Below are 24,393 nucleotides of genomic sequence, written 5' to 3'. Positions count from 1 at the left end.
CTTGTATGCATCGCATATACTTTTTGTGAAACTGAACGCCTGATTGTATATAGCATGTTTTCCTACGATACCCTGACTTATAAATCACTGCCGTTTCTGCTCTCTGGGTAACACAACACCCATAATTCACTAGGTTACCTAGGCAACTGGTTCAACTTCACATTTGAAAGAGTTTTTTGCCATTTAAAATGGGGAAAAAGGATCCCCAACATATGAACATCACCATAGCAACGGTAAGTGTACAACACATTACTTCCTGTCCAATCATCCTTGAGTCATCTCAAAGTCGCGTAAAGTGTTGTTCTATGAAGTCGTTAGGCTTGCCTTGTACCAGTGTTAATTAAAAGAATGATTCTATCGAAGGTTCACTGTTGAGCTTTGAAAGCCGTCTTTGAAATGTACCATGACGTCCAGACGTGACAATACATTTTCTGCAGCTTCATTGTCAATATTACTTACAAATTTTAGCTCTATGAAAATGTGATGAAAGCTTATAACACAAAAAAAAAACACATTTGAGAAGTTTTTGAACCCTCCAAATTATTTGCTGACACAGAGGAGCACGGGATTTGACAATTAAAAGATTTCTTGCCCTTCGACATTTCCCTTGTGAGACTGAAAGTCATACACAGAATGTCGTTACCGTTGATTAATGATGATTTATCTCAAGAGGATTTTGATTGATACAATTGCAAGGAATAACTTGTTTATATGGAAACACATTTCTTCTGTGTTGTTTGATATTTAAATGTATTCAAATGAGAGAATTTTCAACACATATCAATGAAACAATATCACTTTGATATACAATATTCATTGCAATTGATTTATCATGTCATCTGTGTGTTAGGTAGTGAAGGCATTCATTTTCAACATTCAAGTGATAGCATTCAACACATATCCATGTAGCAAATGTGACTTTGATGCACAGTGCCTTACCTAACAGAGTCATCTGTGTTGTTTGGTAGGGTAAGCATTCATGTTCAACATTCAAGTGATAACTTTCAACATATGCATGTAACAAACGTCACTTTGATGTACAGTGCCTTACCTAACAGAATAATCTGTGTTGTTAGGTAGTGAATGCATTCATTTTCAACATTGAAGTGATAGCATTCAACACAAACTCATGTAACAAATGTGACTTTGCTGTACAGTGCCTTACCTAATAGAGTCATCTGTGTTGCTAGGTAGTGAAGGCATTCATTTTCAACATTCAAGTGTTAGCATTCAACACATATCCATGTAACAAATGTTACTTTGCTGTACAGTGCCTTACCTAACAGAGTCATATGTGTTGCTAGGGAGTGAAGGCATTCATTTTCAACTTTTAGGTGTTAGCATTCAACACATACCAATGTAACAAATGTGACTTTGCTGTACAGTGCCTTACCTAACAGAGTCATGTGTTGCTAGGGAGTGAAGGCATTCATTTTCAACATTCAAGTGATAGCATTCAACACATACCCATTTCACAAATGTGACTTTGTTGTACAGTGCCTTACCTAACAGAGTCATCTGTGATGTTTGGTAGGAAGTTACCGATGGTGTTGTATTGGATGAATGAGGAGAAGGCCACGTTACTACTGACAGTGCTTGGTCCTAGGAGGTCTGGTTTAGGTTGGATGGCATCGCCTGGAATGTGCACGTGAGTCACTTCACTGTGAAGGTCACTGTTGTGTGTGACCTCCAGACGTGGAATGGTCACTGTTGATACATTCTCTCGGACGATGATGTCATGGTGCAAAACTAAACAGCAAAGATGGATAGAAGAAATAGAATTGTTTTTATTAGTCACTTCTTTAACTATCTTAGGACATGCACGAATTATATCAAGTCTGTCTTAGTTCTGTTACATGCAACCATATGTTAAACATATAAACTTGGTTACTCTGTTGCAAAATAGGGGCTGGTAGATGTTAATAACTCTTGTATTCGGTACATTCATCTCTACATGGATTTATTGCATTAAAATTCTTTGCAAATCAACTTTCCAATGACTTTATGGCAGAAATTTCATTTTTCAATCCATTACTTAGAAACATGATATAAAGACAATTTTTGAAATTGGAAAACATTTGAAAACTTCAGAAATTTTCCTGAGATACTATCATACCTATATATAAAGCAGAGAAGGGGAAAAGGGGCAGGGGTATCATACTGACATCAGAAATAATATAAGAAATATAAAATGGATGGTCTTACTGATATTAGGGGATATGACAGAGAACTGAGGTGTGTAATTGAACGACTGCGATGTGCGTGCAATGGTGGCAGCAAACATTTCCAACAGTGCCATGAGTTCTGCAGTGCCGCCCTCTGTTTCCTGAATGACCATCCAATGAGGTCTATTCACCGGATTCAACAGATGGCTGACCGATTCGATGATGTGCTGTAAATAGAGTTATGGAATATATAACAGCATGTTGACTAGATTATAAAATGTGTTGAAAAAAAGGTAGTGAATTAGCTTAAATTCGTCAGTGCCACGTCAAAGAATGAGGAGAAAAAAGTACCTTACTTTATAAATGCATGAATGCTCTCTGGGGGTTTAAGGAGGTAAGCCCAAACCCCCCCCCCCCCCATTCATAACTTGGACAAACAATGCCATTCGGCATCTGGTACTGTGTGTGTGCATTCAATGATAAGGAAAGAGGTTGACTGCTTCTCTCGTACTTCTAACATTACCCAATTATACTGTGATTCCCGAGGGAACTACTTAAATAACCAGTGAAATGGCTATATAGAATGGCATCAATGCTTCTTTTAATGATAACAAGCATAGAAATCAGCCTCTTCACGTGATGCTGGTTATAATTACCAGACGCACATTGTCTTCCCCAACACAATGAGAGACACAGCCATTTGATCTTACCTCGACTCGTCCCTCTTAGGTCTTTCCACTATAACCTTGTACGATTTGTCCTTAAAAGGAGCTGCTTTTGATTAAATTGACTTAGAATTCTAAATTCCCAAGAAACCGAGGGCCAACAGGTTTGACAGTGATTATACTCCGAGGCGCTCCCATCACATTCTCTCGGCGGAACTGAAGAAAATTAACTAATTGGTGACCCGTTCTTCCGAATAAACAACTTGATACTGACTATGGAAAAGTCAGCAGGAGTCTCTTCATGTTAGACAACATCAACATGATGACATTTCCGACGATGCCGCCACATACCTTTTTGTATTCGCTCTTGATCGTGGCGGTCACGTTGACTCCAAACTGTTTGCTCTCGTGGCGCAGCAACATGATGAGAATCTTGTAGGCGATGTAGACGTCGTTAGCAAAGAAACTTGGAGTGAAGGTGGTGGCCTCCCACATACTGAAAGCAATTGCAGCAGAGGTTTGGGGTTCCAGGACAGTTAAATCCTGCAAAGAAATAAAAAAAAAACATGCAATATAGGCTAATGCAAGTATGGCTTTAAAATCAATCGATCATAATTTTTGAATTTAAGATTAACAAATTTATTCAAAAGAAGCAGATGTTACAATTTCTATAAAATTTTTGTGAAAGGGTGAAAGCTATCGGCTAAAGGCGGACCGTGAAAGTAGATTATTTAGGGTCTGATCAATAATTTTTTTCAAATCTACTGAATATTACTCAACATACAGTAGTATAGCACTTGATCAAACACACTCCTGGATGTTTTCAAGAATTGTTGCTGAGAAAATAATTTTTACAAAAATGATTAGATTCTCAATATTTCTTAACCTTGACACTTTTCACAGTAGTGCTTACACCACAATGAAAAAAAAAATGTAGGCTAGTTATTCAAATTTTCAAGTGTGTACAGTACATATGAAAGTAAACTTGTCAGCTAACGATCTCTACTGCATAGCATGAATCAATTTTTGTTTTATCTCAACAGGTGATTTTTCATGCAAGAAGAAACAATTTCTTGACAAAACTACTTTATTCGTAACTTCACAGATTAACCCTCGTTCTTGTTCTTTGAACATATAAAACTGACATGACTTGATAACTCACAATGGCCACCAGATAATTAAACCTCTCGGAGGTGCAGTTCGAGAGGTCCGGTTCCCCCCAGTTGTCGTCGTAGTCGCAGTGCCGGGAAGCATACCCGATGCTTCCGTCTGGACAATCCACGGTGACGTCTCGTCCAAACTTGGTGCGGGGCCACCATATGTCAGAGGTGTACCTCTTAGGGCATGAGTCATAGACAACTGAAGGGTACCAAAAAAGAACAACAGTCAACTATAAAACTGAAGAAAATCTTTAAATAAATATTAATTAATTAGTATTTTTTGTCAATTCTGCAGATTTATTCCATGGCATTATTACTAGAATTTATATTATTAGGTGAACTGCTTACATTTTTATTTTAAATACTCAAGACATCTCTCTGTTGGTATTTCAATTTTTGTCTTACATTGTACGTGATCAATAGTCACATAGCAAATGTGCATGTAGGTGACATAATTTGTCAAGATACAATAATATAGGTCATCTCAAAGATGAAACAAAGTTAAGATCACCTTAATAAACATGACCAATCGCAAATTTAACTTTTGATCAATACAAGATGTTTGCTGAAAATGTTACAAAATGGAGATTAAGAGCAAGATGTTACCCAAATATTTGCTTTAGAGACAAAAATGGGAGGAATTCTGCTGTTTTTTAGTACAATAACTTTTAAATACATTCCAAGGGTCACCTGAAACTGAGTTTTACAAATATCGGAACCTTCATGGCTAAATGGAGACTCCCATGAGTTACTGATTTCTTTGGAAAAAAGAATGACCTACCTTCGCAACCTCTGATGGTAACCTCAGCGTATGGGTCCGTACAAGAGTCACACTGTCGACCAATCACATTTCTCTTGCAACTGCACTGTCCAGTCTCCTCATGGCAAGCCTCTACTTCCGAACCCACGCTGTAACAATTGCAGGGGAAGCACACGTCACTGTCCATTGGTCTGTAGGAATTCTCCTGCAAAACGAACAATAGGATATCAAGAAATAAATGACCGTTAAACAACTCAACTAAAAAGAAATCTGTGTCTGTTTGATACTTAACCAAGAGTGTAAATAAAGTACACTTGTCTCTTATTATTAGCTAGAAAAAGGTTTTTCGCTTCCTTTTGAAGTAAATGCAGCAATCGATGATTAATTATATTCAATTCAGATCATTATGGGGTGCCAAATATGTAATAAATAACACGCAAACATATGCCAAAATTGCTAACAGTTCTTTTTAGAGAAACATGTGATGCCAATCTGTATCAAATTTTAATTTCTTTTATCAAAGAGACCTGACATCTTAATCAGGATTCTCTCACGTAACTCCCCCCCCCCCCCCGCCACCCCCTTCAAGTCTGACCACCAACAGGAGAAAATAACAAAAGCAGGACAATGTTAAATTCCATTCCTGTGCTGTACATTCTTTGTTAGCAGCAACTGAATAATACCTTTGAAAACAGCCATCTTTGAACTGATTATAGCCTCAAAGCTTGACTTTCTATGTAATTAAGAAACTCATCTGTATGTGGCCTCAATTGTAGAGAGGCTAACAATTCCCAAATATCCCTAAAGTACTTTTAAAGACAGGCTTTGACTCTTCTGTCAGAAACTGCTGAATCTCAGAATAAACCCAAAGGTGATCTCAAATACAAGGATGAAATACTGACAGTAATAGCAGAGGCAGTGGAAGAACGGTTCATCACAAAATCACCTTGAAAAATCTCTTACAAAATTGATCGTTTGTGCATTCTTTCCACAAATTCTAGTGTTTTTACCTTTTTCAACAAATTCCGGTGTTTTAATCTTTTCAACAAAATGACACTTTTTATTGACATTGTTTAAAAATAAAATTCAACAAAAATGCATGTTTTAACGATTCATTAAAAAAAAGGCACTTCTAATTTACGGAAATGACATTTTTGAGAGTTTTTCACAAACTGGGGTGGGCATTGCATCCTATGTTCCCCCCCATTTTGCGGCCCCTGCCTTGTAGTGAAGTGGAGGTGAAATTTGGCTAAAAAACTAAAAATAATGTAAAAAATCTGTCAGGGCACCCCACCCATGCACCACAGTTACAACATCTGCTAGGTCATATGTAATAGACAACAAAACCAGATCTTTCAAGAAAAAAATGAAACCCTGATTTATCTTGCCAAGCTTTCATTTCTATCCAATGCCTCTCCTCTAGTGAGGCTGTATCAAACAAATATGGGACACAAGAACATGTCTTCACTAAAGGAAAGTAGCTTAAGTAAATGACAGCAATAAAATGGCACAAAAAGGAGACAGAATAAATGTTTCCAGTAGTTGGCGAATAAATTATCAGCTGCTATCTTATGTAAATGGTAATCATTGACAGAGATGAGAATACAGATCAAAGGCACCCAATGGATTTGAGACGAGAATGAATTCTGTGATGGGAAAACTTTATACTTATTATGGTAATTTCTGCTCCGGTGGAGCAACTTTTCACTAGCTACGGAAATTACTTTTCAAAACAGTTAAACCCACTGTCTTAAAACCTGCACCTCTACGAAACCTCAGAAACGATAGTTTTAAAATATTCATTTAAAAACCCCAGGTGGAATGATCTAGTTACATAAAATTTACACACAATTAGATATAATCTTCCTTAAGGGCAGCATGGCTACCATAGATGAAAAGTTTGGGGAAAGGGAATCAGTTTGGCATCTGTAGTTATTTCTATGCATATTTGTCCCTTACACAAATACCCTCAATTATCTAGACTGCACTTCGTTGATTCAATGTGATCCAAAGATTGTACGATTCCTGACTTAACAAACGTCTAGCTTACTTCCTGGCCACATGCACATGTTTTCTCTTCCTTCCAGATCCACAGCATTTCCTTTTTCTTTCAGATCCACATTTTCTCTCCTCGAGTGATATCGTGTAATTTTCCGTACAAGATGCTCAGAGTTTCTATATTGTTTTGCTTAAAATGCAAACTTAGCAGGTATTTAATCTAATCACTTACTGAAAATAACATGACCTGCATCTAGATGCAAATAGGGCTAGGCCTATAAGCATCTCTTGTGAAAGCATGGTAATCATAAACAATAAAAAGAATACTTATTTATATAGTGCATTATACCGACGGTATCAATGCGCTTTACAAGAAAAAAGTTGAGTACAAAAAAACAGCATAGTACCACAAAAATTTAAAGATACACCAAAGGATCGAAAAAAGTACAAGGTCCAACGAGGGTAGCACGTGAATAATGGAGTTTTTAAGATGCTTTTAAGAATGTCTATGGTAGGGGCATTCCTAATGTGGGTGGGGAGAGTGTTCCAGAGTTTGGTTTGGGGGCCACAAATTGAAAACAACACTCACAGTATGTCTTAGTTTTAATTTTTGGTGGCTTTAGGAGGATAGCACTCCTGTAAGATCTGAGTGACCAGATAGGAATTTGTGGTAGGACTAAGCAATGGGTTATTCTGAATGGAAGGGAAAGAATGTTTTTCTGTAGCCCAAAGATGATCATTAATATGCTGTTTTTATTTTACCAAAATTACATATTTATCCTAACAACTTTATTGCACAATCTCAAAAGAGATGTAGCATTGTTGTGAGGAGGGTAGGACAGGGATGGGGTGGTGTGAGGGTGGGTGGGAGACATCTCTATCTAACTTTTTTCTCAAGCCTAGGGACTCTGCTGAATAATCTACACACCTGGCAGGTACATTCTCCAGTAGTTGTGTTGCACTTGGCACTGAAGCCCCGATCCTCGTCGCACTGGCAGGGACCGCATAATTTGTAACCCCAAAAGCCTTCCGGGCAGGGTTCTATCTTGTGTTCGCAGTGACTTCCGAAAAACTGGGAGGAGCACTGGCAGACGTAGCCCATTGGCTCCGAGGGGGACATTTTACAGGTCGCACCGTGCTGGCACACCCCTAGACTACAGGCACTCACACAGGCATCTCCATAATATCCTGTTAATATAAAGCATAAATAGAGATAGAAAGTCTAACAACCTGTCTTGACATGAAAAATTTAACTTTTATTTTTAAAGTACCGTAATTAAAAGGGAAAGACAATGAAACACATGTTATGAAAAGAAAACAAACCAAATTCTTTTCACCTGCTGCTCAGGATACCCTTATGAGTACCAAAGATTTCAATTGTTACGCATGAATACCTAAAGTATGCATTTATGAAAACACCAACAGTTCTATGGGACAGAGTAATAAACAACGATATACTGCAATTGTTTCTTTATCTCCAATTCGTCCTCGTTTGTGAATCTAGGCAAGGAAAAGAATTAAAAAACATTAAGAAAATTAATGTCAAATTAGCGGCTTCATTCCCGACGCAATTGTCGACACCCACGAGATGAGGCGAGTCGTAGTGACTCACAGCTGACTGATATTTGTCAGACGTCAAATTCGCTAAAGAATCTGACGATACGAGCGAAAGAGAGCATTAATCGGTTAATAGCATAATGGCATTCAAGATACCATGAGCTAGTTTCCTCCATGGCTAAAATATCTATGCTAACTTCCCTTTTGAAAGGCCTCCTCCATTCATTCTCTGTAAATTTGTGTTTTTCTTGAATGGCAACTAATGAATGACTAATGCCAACCCTACTTTGGAGTTTTAATTCCAAATTTGACATAGTTAACAAGGAATGTTTCAAAATCTATGTTAGCAATTGCCTTATACTCAATTGCTACATCATTCCTTTGAGAACAATCACATTTTTTTTATACTTGTTTTGATAAATCACAGGTTAAGTTAAACTAAAAGTTTGAAAAAATTCATAGTAAAAAAAAAAATATTTTGAAACACTTTTGTATCGCAAGTTCCAGAACCATGCATGCACAGTTGGAAGAAAGGATTTGGACTTATGCTTTGAAATTACCAATTGTTTTATATATTAATTCCACTTTTTAATTTATTCCACTAATTTACTGATTAATTTTTATTAATCCCGCTTCAATGTTTATTAATTCCACTGAACTGTCTCTTCTATTTATATCATGGCTGGAACACTTTTGCAAGGCAATCAACATTGATTCTTAGCTGCCTAACAACCAACCCATTTATAGATACAATATCTGTATATATGTAACATGATACATGTTGTTGGTGTAACGTGATAAACTAACATCTGATTTTGGAATCCCAGGGAAAAAGAATCTGTAACTACCACTCCTTCCATCGATCAAATGTCGTACATACTTTCATCTTTGACAAGTTTTGATTTATTCTCTCCGAGCAAAATGTGACTAACTAACAGCGGGCATTTTTGGGTACCTAGATACGACCAGTCATTCAGACAGCACCAATTGGTCTTAGGTCTGAGTAGTCATCAGTCACAAGGATTAATAGAATACTTCAGAGAAAGATTTATCTTAAGCCTCTAAAAGAGGATTTAAAGCTTAGCATCTGTTGTCAAAATTTTCATTCTCTTTCTACATGCGTTTTTGCCATTGTAGTTAAAACATATTTTTGTTTAGAGTCACCGAGAAACTACTGTATAAGATTTCAAAGTTTGTGACTTGGGAAGGTTTTGCATAAAATATCATCAATTGCAGTACACGACTCACTTGTAAAGACAGACTTGCATGAATGACTTAGCGTAAGTGTTAACATTAGTAGTAAATAATACAACACATAAGAACAACAAACAGGTAGGTCTAAAGGCAAGAACACTGGTCAACTGTGTGTAAACAACTATTATAAAAAACTACTGAAAATTAAGGAAAGAAAATATAAAGAGAATAAGGTTGGTAACCGTTGTGAAATATGGTAATTGGTAAGAAAAGTGAGAACTGGGAGAGATATTTGCTCCTAAAGGAAGAAACTTTTAGAAAAAATGTGATGTGATGCTAACCTTGGTCGCATCTGCACTCGTGGGCGTCCCACAGATCGATGCAGCGGCTGTTAGGAGGACAATTGACGGTGTTGCAAAGATCTGAAGCCTGACACCCAGCAACGATGTTGTGCTTGTCACCTTCATCTGGTATAAGTGGTACACCACCGACCTCCATTGCCTGTTGGAACAGTGAAAAGAACACATCATTGTTCAAATTATTATGCAAACTTTGCTGAGGTATTATTCTGTAAAGTAAACAGTCCTTGAAAAGTTCTTTTGCACGTGAATTTGGTCCAATTCTGGTTGAGATGAAGCAGCAATGGAGTTCATTGGCTTAAAACACAGGCAAGTTAATAAATGATGACATCACAAGAGTAAATTTGAAGGATTTGTTTTATAACTACAGAGAATTAAAATTACATGGAATGTTGTTGTTATTTAACGAATATTATGTGCAACAATTACGTGAAGTTTGATGTAATTGTATTTTCAGGTAATCCTATTTCAAGTAACACTTGGTATATTTTATTTAACAGAAATACTATTTATTTACTACATTAGCACACAGGGTGGTGGAAGAGGGTTCAATATGGGATGGAGGAGGTGGTGGGGGGGGGGCACAACAGTGAAAGGCAGTGGGACATGTGACGTGGCTCGACAAAAGGTTAATTGTCAATAAACAATTTTTTTGAGTTTTTTATAACAATAGGTCACTTTTTCATTACACTGCTTTAAAATTTGCAACAAATGAGGTATTTTTATTACCAGTGAGTGGGACTTTCAATTTATTAAAAAGAGCACTTTAGGGTTTTCACAAAACTTGCAGGAGGGGGGTAAAGAGGAGGAGAGTGAGAGGGGGCACACAACCGCTGTGTCAATGGCTCAACTGCCCCTAGGAAAGCCTACCTGAAGACAACCTCTGAACCCCACAGAAGTTCTATCCGATCGACCACCGACGGTACAACTCACGATACTTCTACCCTCTACAACATCCTCCGCTTGTACGGATTTCTGAAAAGTCGAGGAAGAAAGAAAAAATGATTGAAGCAAAGAGCCCAAGTTAATGAAGTGACTTCGCTGTCATACTTTTGCTTCCAGTATAACCGTAATGGATCATTCCGTGTGGGATAGAATTGATGCTTCCTAATGCACAAAGGGAAATGGACACATTTATCAAAACCTGTCGTACAGATATTAAGGGTAACTGAATACGGAGAAGAAGATATTGACAAATGGTAAGATAAACCAATTCCTGAATGCATACTGTTTTTGCTCTTACTGGTTGGAAGTGTAACCAGTGTACTTTGAAGCAATTGCAGCCATTTTTACAATGCTTTTACGGCTAAAAAACTGATGATTTAGTAAAGTGAGATGGAAGATGATAGTTCCATTCCCGTTAATTTGTAACTAAGCAAACAACTATTGAAAAATTATTTTGTTTATTTGTTTGATTTTATTTATTTATGTGTTTGTAGATGAGAATGTGTATTGCTTGAATTAGGTTTGTATCATAGCCATCCGTTCAACTACTTAATATGCCAAAAAAGATAATGTCCATTCAACAGAAATAGCAGTTGCATATTGTTGCAATTTGAAGGAGATTCAAATACAAACATAAAGTACAACCTAAACCTAAACATATAATATATATATATGTTTATATATTTAAATATTTCCTGAAATGATACAAAAAACCTTTTCTATCACATCCCATTATTTTATCCGTCTGAGTTTTGTTCGTACCTTGACCTTTTCGTAGTCCAGCGACATCACAATCTGATCGTTCTTCCACGTAACCAGGACATTATGCCACTGACCGTCGTTGACCACTTCGGTGGAGAGCGTCAGGGCTGTCGGATTCGATGTAGTGGAATACACCAGCTTACCGCCGCTGAGCTGAAAGGAAGCAAGTCAACGTGGCTTCTTGAGAGATTGTACGCATCACGAAGAGGAGCATAAATAATCATGAGTGTAGTAGTAGTATAAACAACAAGTGAGATGGAAAATGTAAATGATTGCTAGATACAAGGACAGAGCTCTCAAAGAGAAAGGGACAAACTCCGAATGAGTCATAAAGTGATGTCTGGAAGAAAGGAAAAGATAAGATAGCAAGCAGGAGGCCTTCAAGATGGCATCAATTATTAAACACCAACCAACCAATCAAACTCTCACCACTTAAGTAAGGAAGAGAGAAATATATTAGTATTAAGCCTTTCTGAAGATACTGGGAATAGTGAAGGTTGTAGGCAAACGGTAGAAGTCAACATTCTTGTTAGAGAGGCAAAAATCTCACCTTCAGCTCGACTCGGAAATTTGGAGAGAGTATGACACTCATGAGAACTCCGTTGATGCCCCTGGTGCGGAATCCAATCCGGTTCTCCCATGGAAGGGATATCGCGGTGGAGGGGAGATCAAATGTTATGCGACCTGTGCCATCCAACTGAACTGGATCTGGAATAGCTGAGGACAATTTATATATATATATACATCAATAACAAACAGAATAAAGAATTTGTGTTTCTTCACAGTATAATTTATCCTGCTGAAATATTAAATTAGTCGGACAACGATCTTAAACTCACGCTTTGGGTTACTATGCGTCTGAAATTCTTCAGACATGTCCTCTTGATCTATCATTTACATGAGCATCTCGGTGGATATATAATTTTTTTGAGAATAACCCAGATTTATATGGAGTTGTAACAAATACAAGGGAAAAACTTCCTTCCTGGTGATGTGGCCATCTAGCTAATCCAAATTGAGGACGGACAAAAAATTGTCAATTACGTTAGCTTGAACATTTCTTCTTTAAATCTGGTACCATCATTGCATAGGAACCCTTTAAAATATTCCCACCACCCCCCGCCCTCATAAATGGAAAGGAAGCCCTTCAAATTTGGACCCTACCCCAGGCTGTGACAACTTGTTCCTCCTTTTGACAGATGCCTACGATGAAACATAGTCATGTTCTAATGACTCAAGAACCCACACCAGATCTTTCTGGAAATCAATTTTATATGTGAGAAAATCAATTTGAAAATACTCCTTAAAGTATGATGGTATTATATTTATTTTTGACATACTCATTCATCTAGACCATCTATTCATAAAGAAGGAACCCTCTAATACCATTATCTTTTTACATCACCACAAACATTAGCACATCAGGAATCTATAAATTTGTACAGGGTAAACCTCTCTGAATGCAAACATATTTTGTCCATATTACAAAGAGTAAATTTTTGGAAAATTATGTTAAAAAGTACTCCAAATAATAAACCAAAGAAACTCTACTCCACTTCAAGCTTCATGTCTGCAGCTTTGAGGGATTGATGTCAAGGTTATCATATGTTGGAATGTTTCTACAGTAGAAGACATCATCGATAAACCAAAATATCTATTACCTCTTGTTGTGAGGAATGAGGGAGTTGTTCTAGAATGAGACAATGAGTCCATCTGTTGACTTTATCCCTCTTGACAATGAGGACGTCATGTAATAGGATCTTCTCTTACAGAAAATGCGACACATTTAAGGAAAAGGAATCAATGTAAGGCTAGAGATGGATGAGAAATAAGTGGCCAGAAATGATCCAGCTGTGAGGACGGACGGAGCACTTCATTTATCGATTCTTTGCCAGGAGTTCTATCTAAAAGCCTCACCCTTGATCTCGACGTGGAGGATGAGAAAGGAAATGACAGTCGCTAAGGAGGGGGAGGGGGAGGGGTGGGGCAGAAGAGAAACAAGCGGTGCTTACTCTCGTGACAGTTGCGACCGCTGCTACCCTTCCTGCAGATGCAGGCGTATTGGTCCCATTCAGAGACGCAGGAGCCTTCAGAGTGACACGGGTCGCTGACACAGAAGTCGTCCAGGTGGACGCAGCCTGGCTGGGTCTGCACGTCTGCTAAGCTGGTGGCGAGGTCGAGTAAGACATTGTCGATGTAAATATCTCTTATGCAACCTTGGAAGCCAGTCTGACTCACGGGGAAGCTGTCCAGAAGCGATGGCAGTCCGCCAAGAATGAAAGGGCCGGCCAAGTCCAAGTACCTAACAGAGAAAAGTTTGATAGATATATCGTAGTTGTCTGTGTTTCGTTACAAAATATCATTTGTTTCGACATGCTCGTCTCAAGAGTCATTGCTACAATTTTCTGTAAATAACGTTATGGTATTGATCTCTACTCATCAAAAAGGGGAAAACTAGGTGTTAATTAAGATGCCAAAGTTTGTGCCTATGTCAGCAGCTTCAGTCAATGATTCTTGTATGCAAATAATGCTGGGCAAGGTAGATATCTGTGGCAAGGGTTAAAGTTGTGTGTTGAAGTTTGCTTGAAAGGTGATAGGGTTGATCAAGATTTTAAACATACTTGATGATCTTAAAGCACAAACCCCCTAATTATAGTTTCTTTACATGTACTCAGGTCTGACAACAGGCAGGAGATGGGGGGGGTGGGGTGGGAGGTGAGACAGCGCTGTGAAAGGGGTCAACTAGGGGACTCAGAGAAATATGGGATAAGAAAATTGTATTTCTTATGTACCATGACTTTACGAAAACTTCACAAATGGAACTCTGTGATATTAATCACATCCTGGGCCTGACCTGATGCCCTGAGTGTACAATATACAGTGAAAGAGGTTTCGTTCTTATTCTATTTAATGTGATTAATTCAGTTAATTAAATTAACGAACCTGCGTTCACCGTGTTGTTCGGCGAAACCAGCGCAGTTGTAGTCTCCCAGTCGACCTTGCAGAGCGACTAACGGGTTACAGTCATCCAGTATAATAGTAACAGCCTGGAAGAATATATGCAAAATATCAGAAAAAATGCTGTTAGAGATGAAAGGATTTATTTACATCTACCATTAGGAAAAGATTCAATTTCTCACTTGAAACCAAAGAGTTTCAGGTGATTCTGATTTCACTAATGGACTTGCATCTTAATACAGTTTTCAAGTGAAATATTTTCTTCAAAATGGTTCCCTAAATGTCATGTTTGATTTTTCACTTGAACCCAAAATTCTATTTTGCTCTCGAGAGTGACGTACGTCAACAAGAAACATATACGTCTTTGGAAAGCAGACGGAAATTAGCACAAATCATGTCTTTCTTGCCAGAAGCTGATAACAGGTATCTGATTACTGTCAATGGTTATTGGAAAATTGTCATTGCCAAAAATGCTAAATCAAAATTAAATTTATAGATACGTGTACATAAATCTGTAACAAAAGCCCATGATGTAAAATTTATCCATCAACCTTAAACAGCCCATGAAGAATTCAATTTTTTAATCGACGATGCCCTTTTCTGATATATCTGATTTCATATATCCCAAGCAAAGGCCTCATCTTTATGTCGAATTTGATGCTTGCTTTCTGCACCAGCGGAAAAGTCACATATTAAATCCTGCTGGCTACTGCAGCCGTTCACCTGTTTACCACCAGAAAGTCCCGAAGTTGATTATGGCCAAGAAAAGATAGAAAACTGGATTAGCTCAAGGGATTGCGAGGCAGACATCGTTTCAAGTGAAGATCAATACTAATTTACAAGTTCAAGAGGATTCAATTGAATCAGATTCATTTATGTGGGGAAAAAATGACAAACATATGTAGTAGTTGCAGTAGTAGTACAGTATATACTCAGTGTGTGAGTACTTCAATGCTACGAACATGCAGTTAGTGGAACAACATTGCTAGACACTGAAACACAAAAAACAGGACAATATCTTATGAAGTGTGTGGGGGTTCCACATGGCGAGATTTCAGTGCTATGAAAAGTCAATAGAATTTCAGTAGAGGATTAAAGCTTTACAAGACATGTCAAAACATCTTACAGTACCTGTAGTGTGTAGTCAATATGCATTAGTACTTGGTGTGAGTTTTCAGTGCTATTAATATTAGTAGTTCAGTCCCTTATACAGCAGGAATTTTAAGCAGTTACATATAGAATTATATCATGTAATAAGTATTGATCTAATAGGGGGACACAGACACTTTGGATGGTACAATGAGGAGGAGGAGGGGGGCAGTAGACCAGAATGTGTCAGTCACTGGGAGAGGGCAACCCAAAGTGTTTACCAAATGCTCTAGACCTGAGGTGACCTGAGAAATGATAGTTATCTGTTAGGATGGCTTACACAGCTACAGTACAGGGCAGAGATATACAATGCACTGGTTCTATGGCATGACCCAAAACAGCTGAAAACAGCTAACATTATACAGTATGTGCCTAATGCTACAGAATGGGTCTTTGAAGTGATTTCATTGTTACACAACATCATACACAATAACAACAGCTAGCTCAGTTGTTTTCTAATTCTACACTAACGTGTATGAACTGGTCGATCTCCTCACTGTCTCTTCAGTATATGTTATAGTTAAAAGAGCTATATTTGTAGACATGTATGATGTAAATTTTGACTATGTGTGTTCCTTCCTATCCTACAGTAGCTCTAGCCTGTTTGCGAGCTTGCGATAAACGAATTCATTTAATCTCTGATACAAAGAGTTGAATAAGCTGTCAACTAAACAGACAAAAATAATACCAAATAGGTTCACTTGTCTGTCCCGGTACAGTTGAGTTGCAATGTCCAAACAGTATATAGGTATAGAGAGCTAGAGCGATGAAATAATCAAGGGGTTTTGTTAAGTTTTTGTAAGTCAAACAATATCATAGAATTTAGAGGACAGTGCATTTCGACAAATAGCTACAAAGGTCGCCATATGCATCAGATCCCATTAGAACCTCACCAGACCAAAAGGGGGCAAAAAAAAACTAACCTATTCTTCAACGATCCATTTTTGCCATACTTTGTGCTATTTGTTTTGTGATACAACAATGAATCGCCAACAGCTAAAGGGCCTAAAAGAGGGTATATACAGAGTTGTAATGACCATGTTATAATTAATAGCAATCATACAAATTAGGCCATTCCATTCCAAAAAGAAGAAAAAAGAAAGCTAAAAAAAATACTTAGTCACAAAAGCATGACCTATTTGTTGGGTTACACTGCAGGCCTACAATGTGTTATGATAGCACCAAATTTGTTAATAGTTATAACAGCGGTCTGAATCCACCATGCCTAAATGATGGATCAAGTTACCCTGCTTTTCCTTTCAACCATTTCAAATCTACGGGCGGGCTGGGACTTCTCTCCACCGTTTAACAGAAGACTTGTTCACTCTGTTCCCTTGTGTGCAGAGTGTAAATAAGGCGAGGCAGTTTGCTTCTCGAGTTTCCAGTTATTTCCCAATACCGTGTGTGTTACTTGACAAAATGTTTTTGATTCAGTTCTTGGTAAGAGATGACTGTTCGTACAGCAGCAATTATGCATACATGTCTGTTCTTCGGCTCTGGATACAAAGTCCCGACTAAAAATCGGTGAAGTCCCTCCTGGGGGTAAACCCTCTAAGTTTGCATATTTGATAAAATTTACAAGTTTTCAAGGTGAAAGTATGATCCTTTACCGTCAGAAAAGGCCGGGGTAAAAATTAAAAAAGGGCTTGTATTCCTGCAGCAGAGGAAACAAATTTCAGCAGCCATTAGATATATATGCTCTTGTACTTGTACGTAATGGACTGATACAGAATGAGTCACAGAATGAATAGAGGAAACACTCAGAAGAGAATAACAATATTCAGTCTTGCTAGAAGTGTTAAGCTAAACAAGGCATGATGGCATCGCTTCTGTCTCACCTTCAAATTAATACGAGAGAAACACGAGAGATTTGAGAGGAAGGGTGAAGGATAAATTAGGACTTTTTTCAGAATGATTCACAGGGTTCACACGGCAAAGTGTTTCATCTTGTGATATTCCAGACACAGGCACACGTGATTTAACAGCATTCAGTTCCATTCCGCATGGATGTGCTACATATGAAGTAGTAAATCTGGCAAGTACATGGCCATCTCTTTGTAACAACTAAACTTAACAATTTAAATCAGCCAGATGAATACCTTTCAATCTCTTTATTCTCTACAATATATTCTCTTCTTCTATATACATCCAAGTATTAAATATGCTCCGTGTGGTGGTAGTGGAAGGTTAACGAAGAATCAATGTTCATTCCTTGGCAAGTGGAGTTTACTATAATATTTCTTTCGATTATAAAACTGCAAATAAAGGAACACGTTAATATTAACATTCCACGATTTGGAACTTTTGAGGGCTGTGAAATTTTGCTTATCATACAAATTCCAATAAATGTTAAGGCTCTGTGTACATGATACAATGCTATAAAATCTTTTGGCATGTGTGTAGCAATTCTGCATAGCAGATATCATTAATGTGCAGGGAGTTACCATGGCAACTCCCTGGTATGTGACTGACTATACTGTATATGATGAGCTGATAGCTAAATTATAAATTATTCCTTGAATAATTTCAGGATTCATAAATAACAGTGCTGTTACATTGAAAGCTAATGCACATATAAGAATAACAGATGGTGTGGATAAAACAATGTAGAACTAGAAGAGAGATGAAATTGAATGCTACTTAACTGATGGCTCAGAATACACAGTGCTTTCTTAAGTTTTGACAGTAACATTTGGAAGTATGCATATCTTGGTTGATAAAGGAATACATGTCTGTCAAAAGACAGTTAGTGTGCTATCTAGGTACTAATTAGTGAAGGTCTTACATCCGTGAGAGTTGCAGATACAGCAACCAAAGACTGCAGTGCAAAACCTATTCCAGCAGAGGATTTGAAAACTAATTCATTTATTGGACCAACTACCGTCCGCATAGCTCTCTCTGTATTGTTATGATGTTTAAAATAGTAAAATACCAATATTAATACTTTTTATGTGAGCAAATTCCAAGGAAATATCTGACTGTCTGATTCATATCATCCATGAGGTGTAACAACAAATCAACCCACTTGTGATATATGCATGAGTGCTCGCAGACCACTTACTGGCCAATTGTAGAAGCTCTATATCGAAATAAAAAAGCACTGGCCCTTCAGGGATAGTTTTTATTTCACAAACAAATAACAAATAAAGCAGTTAGTAAGGCCTTAGGCTGATACACACATTGTGTACTATAGGTATGTTACTCAAGAAAGCGGAAAGCTGAACTTTTGGTTGTTCTACTCCAGAAGTTCCATGTTCTGTGTGCATAATGCTATGCAGAAACTGATATTTTCGAAATGAAAACAACGAAAGGACTGTTTTGCCGTTAATTAATAGCCATACAATCTTAAAAGTTTATACACAGCCTGTTATACTCAGTGTGCATTTTGTGGGACAGTCAATATAGGCCTATTACACTGTACTCCATCATGTTAGGTTAACGCTAAACTGCTTAAGCTTAATTGTCTTAAGTTATATCTGTGTAACATGCATGCATACATGACATTATTTCAAGGATACTTTCAAATCATTCTTGTCGGGTTATCAAAACGTCTGCTGCAAGACTATCCAAAAATATTTGTGGCTGTGTATAGGATGGATCTTATTACAAATTTCCAAAAATAAATGTGTGAATCTGTGAGAGTCATGAATCGGTTTCAAAAATAAAATCCGTGAAGCCATATGTCTGAGATATTGGATACAGATACTACTCACAAACACACACACAAAGAAAACACAAAAACCAAGAGGCAATTAATAGCATGGATGCAAACTGTAACGATCCCAAACTGCTCTAAATTTATCCTTCTGATATGCAGAAGAAAAAAATATATTCAGCTGTCCTAGAAATGTTCATCAAATTGTCTCCCGTCAGGTTATTGACATTATGAGTTAAAGAGGGTGGGTTCATTGGGGAAATGTGTGCTGGCCTGATTGTGGTATTAAATATTAAAGGGACACAATGATATTGGTTGCAGGAGAAAATACTATTAACTTCCTTAAAATTCATGGGTGAGGTTGATCACTATATATGTTAACAAAGAGCACCTCATTTTTTAGGTTATACCAAACTATATATCATCCGCAACTGATTCGTTGGTAGAAATTTATGTGTTCTCAGTCGTATTTTACCCACCACCCTTTTTGTACTTTTGTGTGTGTGTTTGAAGTCATCAAATCCACTGAAGCATTTACAGGGCTTTGAATGTTAGGTTTTCCAAAGATAATAACAGACACAAACTGGCTTTTACTGAAAATAAGATTGTTTTGATGTAATTTAAGAACAACATCCTAAATACAAACACCAAATAAACACCCACAACAAACTACCAAATAAAAATGAAAGCAAAACAGATATTTGCTAATGAGCAGATGTAAACCTTACATGCTGTAAAGACATTTAAATCGGGTTGCAAATATTCGCTCTACGGGGAAAAACACTATATATATGTCATATCCAGTGCATAGGCATTTCTCTGTATTACTCCATGCCACTCCCGTGTATGTACGGTTCTACACCAAACTGAGATACGCCTTCCTGCAGTGTCAATTTTTATTCCTCTGTTTTGAAGTGAAGCAGTTGTTGCCAACCGTGGTCTCATAAAAAAAAAGAAAACGCTTTCTGTTTCTTTGGACTTGAGCCTTTTTAATTCCCTCTCCCTATTCCAAACAGCTGTGACCTCATAAATCTATCGCTGCAATCAAATGTAGCTGGATGGGTAGAAACTGTACAAGGATGAGTGACGCTTAATGGTCTGTCCTGTGGATGAACAGTTTCCCCTCATTGGATGGTAGATCAAAGACCCTCCTCGATTTATCATCTCATTGATATGGCTGGTTGGACGGGATTGCAGCATGATTTGTTGTTTGGAATGCACCTTGAAAAAATGACTTCCGAGGTAGTGACATGATATGATAAGGTTGAGGGTAAAGTCGCAACATAAAGTGAGAGAAGCACATTCAGTAAGACTTGATAACGACGATGAAGGAAGGGTAGAGAGCACAGAGAATGTAACAAGATTAAAATTATCACTTTGAAGAAGCAGACCGCAGCTACAAACATGATCAGTCACTGAAGGTGTGGGGCTGCAAATATCAAACGTGAGCAACAGGCAATGAGCCGATACTGTGTTAATTGGAAAGATTTTCTAATGTATTTCACAATTCCTTTTCTAGACATGAAGCATCTACAACATCTTATTCACTCTGTGTTGGGTTACAGTATATTTAATATACAATGTGAATTATTAAACTACTGACTTAAATATGTACTATTTATGTACTATATGTACTTTGATTTAGTTTATATTACTGCAGAAATATGTAAGCCTTAAATTATGCTGGGATCTGCACTGAGAAATGAGACACTTCCCTGTTTACAAATTTTTGCGATGGCAATTACCCATGAAAATCAACCAAATATCATTTGTATTTTCACATATTTAAGGTATTTATCCAGTCCCACAAATTTGACAATTCCTACAATAATAGCTAACATGTAGCAGGCAGTCATAGGAACCAGTAAGCACACTGAGACGTCATTAGTAACCACAATTAGGATGAGTGTGGTAACAACCCACATAGCCACAAGGATACCATCCATGTAGGAAAGACACCTGCTGAAATATGTTATCTTCCAACATGTACTGATACTATATGAGTATTAATATATACAGAGACAAGCATTCAGAGTGGATACATGCCACGGATGGTGCCATCCAGTTTATAAGTGTCATCCATATTGATGCAAACAGCACCTCAATGTCTAGTAACATTTGATGATTACTTAGTCATCGCATAAATTAGGTGCGAAGGAAGAGGGGGCCCGGATGTACAGAGGATAAAACAGAGGAAAGTAGGAAAGGGGTTCTTGCACTTCTAGGAGTGAAATTCCTTTGCAATTTATGTTAATTGTACACTAGAATTTAGATCTCTCACAAGATAATATTGTTAAGTACAAACTCTTAACCTGTTTTATTTCTTTGCGTGACAGAGCCGAACTGAGACAAGGTCAGAGTTTATTTTACAGCGGCAAATACTAGGTCAACATGTCAACTGCTTGAAGATGAAGGCACACATGAGTATCCTTAAATTTCTCTTTGAAATTAGCTGATCGTAAAAACTCTACTTCTGGAATCATTCTTCTGTGTTTTAATGCAAATTAGGAAATCCTACAAGTTAAGATACTTCTTTGCCGGTAATGTAGTGAGCAGCCGCTCTGACCTTGCAAATCCAAGAAACCAAACAAAAGTTCTTAGAGAAGAGACAAATAGTAGGATGGGTATGAACTTGACAAGGGTGGTACGACGATACTTACTGAGGCTAGGAAGGGGGGGGGGAGAGGGGTGAATGTAAGTGAATAGTAATGTAAATGTCACTTGTAAATCCAAGCAATTACATACAAGGATGAGGGATGTGGAAGGTGGAACGAGTAAGTAATTACAAATCTCAGGCATTGTATACTTGTGTATTAACAATAAAAAACTCTGTTCTCTTATCAAATAAGTCTATGAGAGTGTACATTCTTTCACTGGTATCTACAAAAATATGCCACCCCCCTCCCTCACATACCATCCCCTGGATATAACCAGCACTGGCAGCACATCCATCAAGAGAACTTTGTAACTTTTTGTGGGGTAACATTTTCTTTTGCAAAAATACATTTGTTCCATAAACCAACAAATATGCAGACACAATTTCTCTGATCAATTTTACCTCATTTCCTGATCTAAACTCTATCACAAAGTACAGAGCTAGAGGACAGTGAACCGAAGAGAGTGATCAGAGGTGCAGTACACATGCAATAATTTTACCAGCTGGTATAGGCTAGCTAGATTGGGAGTGGATACGTTTAGGAGACTGGTACTAGAGAAATCAAGTAAATCTAGCATTTTCTACCATGACAAAGTGACATTACTGAGTGATGTGAGTGCCCCAGTGAGTGGTGTCACTTAAAACCTTTTTTACGAATATTAGGTTCAGCTATAAACATCCGGTCAACATGTTGACATGTAAACAAGCAATGATCACCACGAAACTCGATAAGTCAAGAAGACAAGCACTATTTTGCCAACTTCTAACAGCCTCTGAAATCTGAATTACTACTCCTGAATTAGACGTAACAAAAGGAGGAAAGTGAGGAGGTGGATAAGGGGGGGATGGAGGTGGAGTGAAGGGGAGGGTGAATATTAACGCACGACTCACTTTTGCGACGTATTTGACTGTAACTGTATGCCATTTGCCATCGCTGACACCTCCCGGGATAGAAGCCGACACCGTTGTTGTTGCAATTCCAGTAGAGAAGGAGAACTTGACAGCTCCTTCAACGATCTCCAAGGCGATGAAGTCGTGTTGATGGTTGTAGCGGCCATTGTAAAAGAGTAGGCCGTTTTGCTGCTTGGTAGCGAAACTGTAAAATGAGAAGAAACGTGATATAAAAGGGTGAATATTGTGAAATGTGAGTATAAATAGCTGGGGCTTGAGTATCTGTGGCAAACATTAAGAGACAGAAGTTTATGAATAATACACAGAGTACAAGTTCAAAGTCTTCTTTTCCTTGGCTTAGGATAATCTTCATTATCCCTACCACACTTACGAAATACAAGATACGCTAGATCTCATTACTAGATATACATGTGGACTATCGATACATGTATTGAATATATACTTACATACATACATACATGACATACATACACACATAAATACATACATACAAACACACATGGAATAATTGAGTGTTCAGATTTTATGTAGTTTTGAAGGGTCTCATTTTTGTCTCGATACAAAGTACTATGATGGTGTACAAAGACTATTAAAGACACACATCTTCGTTCTTGTATAGCAAGTTGCCAGTTTTGCCTCGCATGTTGCTATGCGAATTACCAGATATATTTGTTTCCCCCCCCCCCCCCCCACGACACAATAACCAAAAGTTCCCAATTTTCACGATATCCTTTCCAATATTTTGCCTTGCATAATTAAATGATTATTTTATTGACCTTCTTAGGTTAGATATGTCTTCAAGATTGATGGTGTGCCACTGTGCCTGAGAGCTCAGTGGATTGAGTTAGCCTATATTTGTAAAACCCATGTATACAGGTGTTTGTCCCGATACAGCCTCCGTGGACTGATTTCTTGGCTTTAACGATAGCTGAGCACAGCTGTGTTGAATTTTTCAAAATCTGTTGAGCCTACCTTTACTCAGCAGAAGAAAATTAGTTGTGGGACTCAACGTATATCAGTAAATTGGTAATATGGATCGAAACGCCACATGTCTGTCTGGTTCTCGTGTTAATGTGATAGAGGGCTGGGTATCAAGTATGAGGTATTACTACATGGCTGGGTTTGAATGTTGTAAAATTTTACAATTCAAGATATTTACAAAAAAAAACCTTTTTGGGTTGAATTTTGATAAATTTGGTAAGGCTCCTCAATTGTCCTGTAAAGTTGATTTAAACAAGTCACTTGTTGGAAACTCATGCAAATTTATCATCTCCAAATTTTAAAGCTTACAAATTACTTTGGGCACTAAAAAGGTCACAAACAATAAAGAAAGAAAACCAAGCAAAATAATGGTGAATTAAGCTTTTTCATCAGAAAAGGCTCAAAGCAAAACAAGAAATAGTTTTCCCACGAGTTGCCAACACAAGCTACTCTGCTATTGTGTTTTGTTATTTCACATTTCATTTCGTTCTGTGTTATATTACTAGTTCGGTCTTTT

The 24,393-nt window shown here is 37.6% G+C and overlaps 1 protein-coding gene across 5 annotated transcripts in view; it reads right to left on the bottom strand.

Moving 5' to 3' along the window:
* The window catches only part of LOC139961705 (cadherin EGF LAG seven-pass G-type receptor 2-like), a 108,253-nt gene that overhangs the window by 21,895 nt on the left and 61,965 nt on the right, over nucleotides 1-24,393 (bottom strand). For all 5 annotated transcript variants that reach the window (XM_071961117.1, XM_071961116.1, XM_071961119.1 and 2 more), the window contains exons 5-17: nucleotides 22,875-23,079; nucleotides 14,509-14,612; nucleotides 13,578-13,867; nucleotides 12,116-12,282; nucleotides 11,566-11,718; nucleotides 10,729-10,833; nucleotides 9,841-10,000; nucleotides 7,677-7,936; nucleotides 4,772-4,955; nucleotides 3,993-4,189; nucleotides 3,182-3,373; nucleotides 2,206-2,392; nucleotides 1,506-1,749 (exon numbers count right to left, since the gene is read on the bottom strand). In XM_071961117.1, the coding sequence (XP_071817218.1) occupies nucleotides 1,506-1,749; nucleotides 2,206-2,392; nucleotides 3,182-3,373; nucleotides 3,993-4,189; nucleotides 4,772-4,955; nucleotides 7,677-7,936; nucleotides 9,841-10,000; nucleotides 10,729-10,833; nucleotides 11,566-11,718; nucleotides 12,116-12,282; nucleotides 13,578-13,867; nucleotides 14,509-14,612; nucleotides 22,875-23,079 (2,448 nt within the window). The remainder of the gene's footprint in view (nucleotides 1-1,505; nucleotides 1,750-2,205; nucleotides 2,393-3,181; nucleotides 3,374-3,992; nucleotides 4,190-4,771; nucleotides 4,956-7,676; nucleotides 7,937-9,840; nucleotides 10,001-10,728; nucleotides 10,834-11,565; nucleotides 11,719-12,115; nucleotides 12,283-13,577; nucleotides 13,868-14,508; nucleotides 14,613-22,874; nucleotides 23,080-24,393) is intronic.

Source organism: Apostichopus japonicus, chromosome 20 (genome assembly GCF_037975245.1).
Source record: "Apostichopus japonicus isolate 1M-3 chromosome 20, ASM3797524v1, whole genome shotgun sequence".
Lineage (NCBI taxonomy): Eukaryota > Metazoa > Echinodermata > Holothuroidea > Aspidochirotida > Stichopodidae > Apostichopus > Apostichopus japonicus.
The sequence above is the reverse complement of the archived record's forward strand: the minus strand, read 5'-3'. Positions and strand labels throughout refer to the sequence as shown.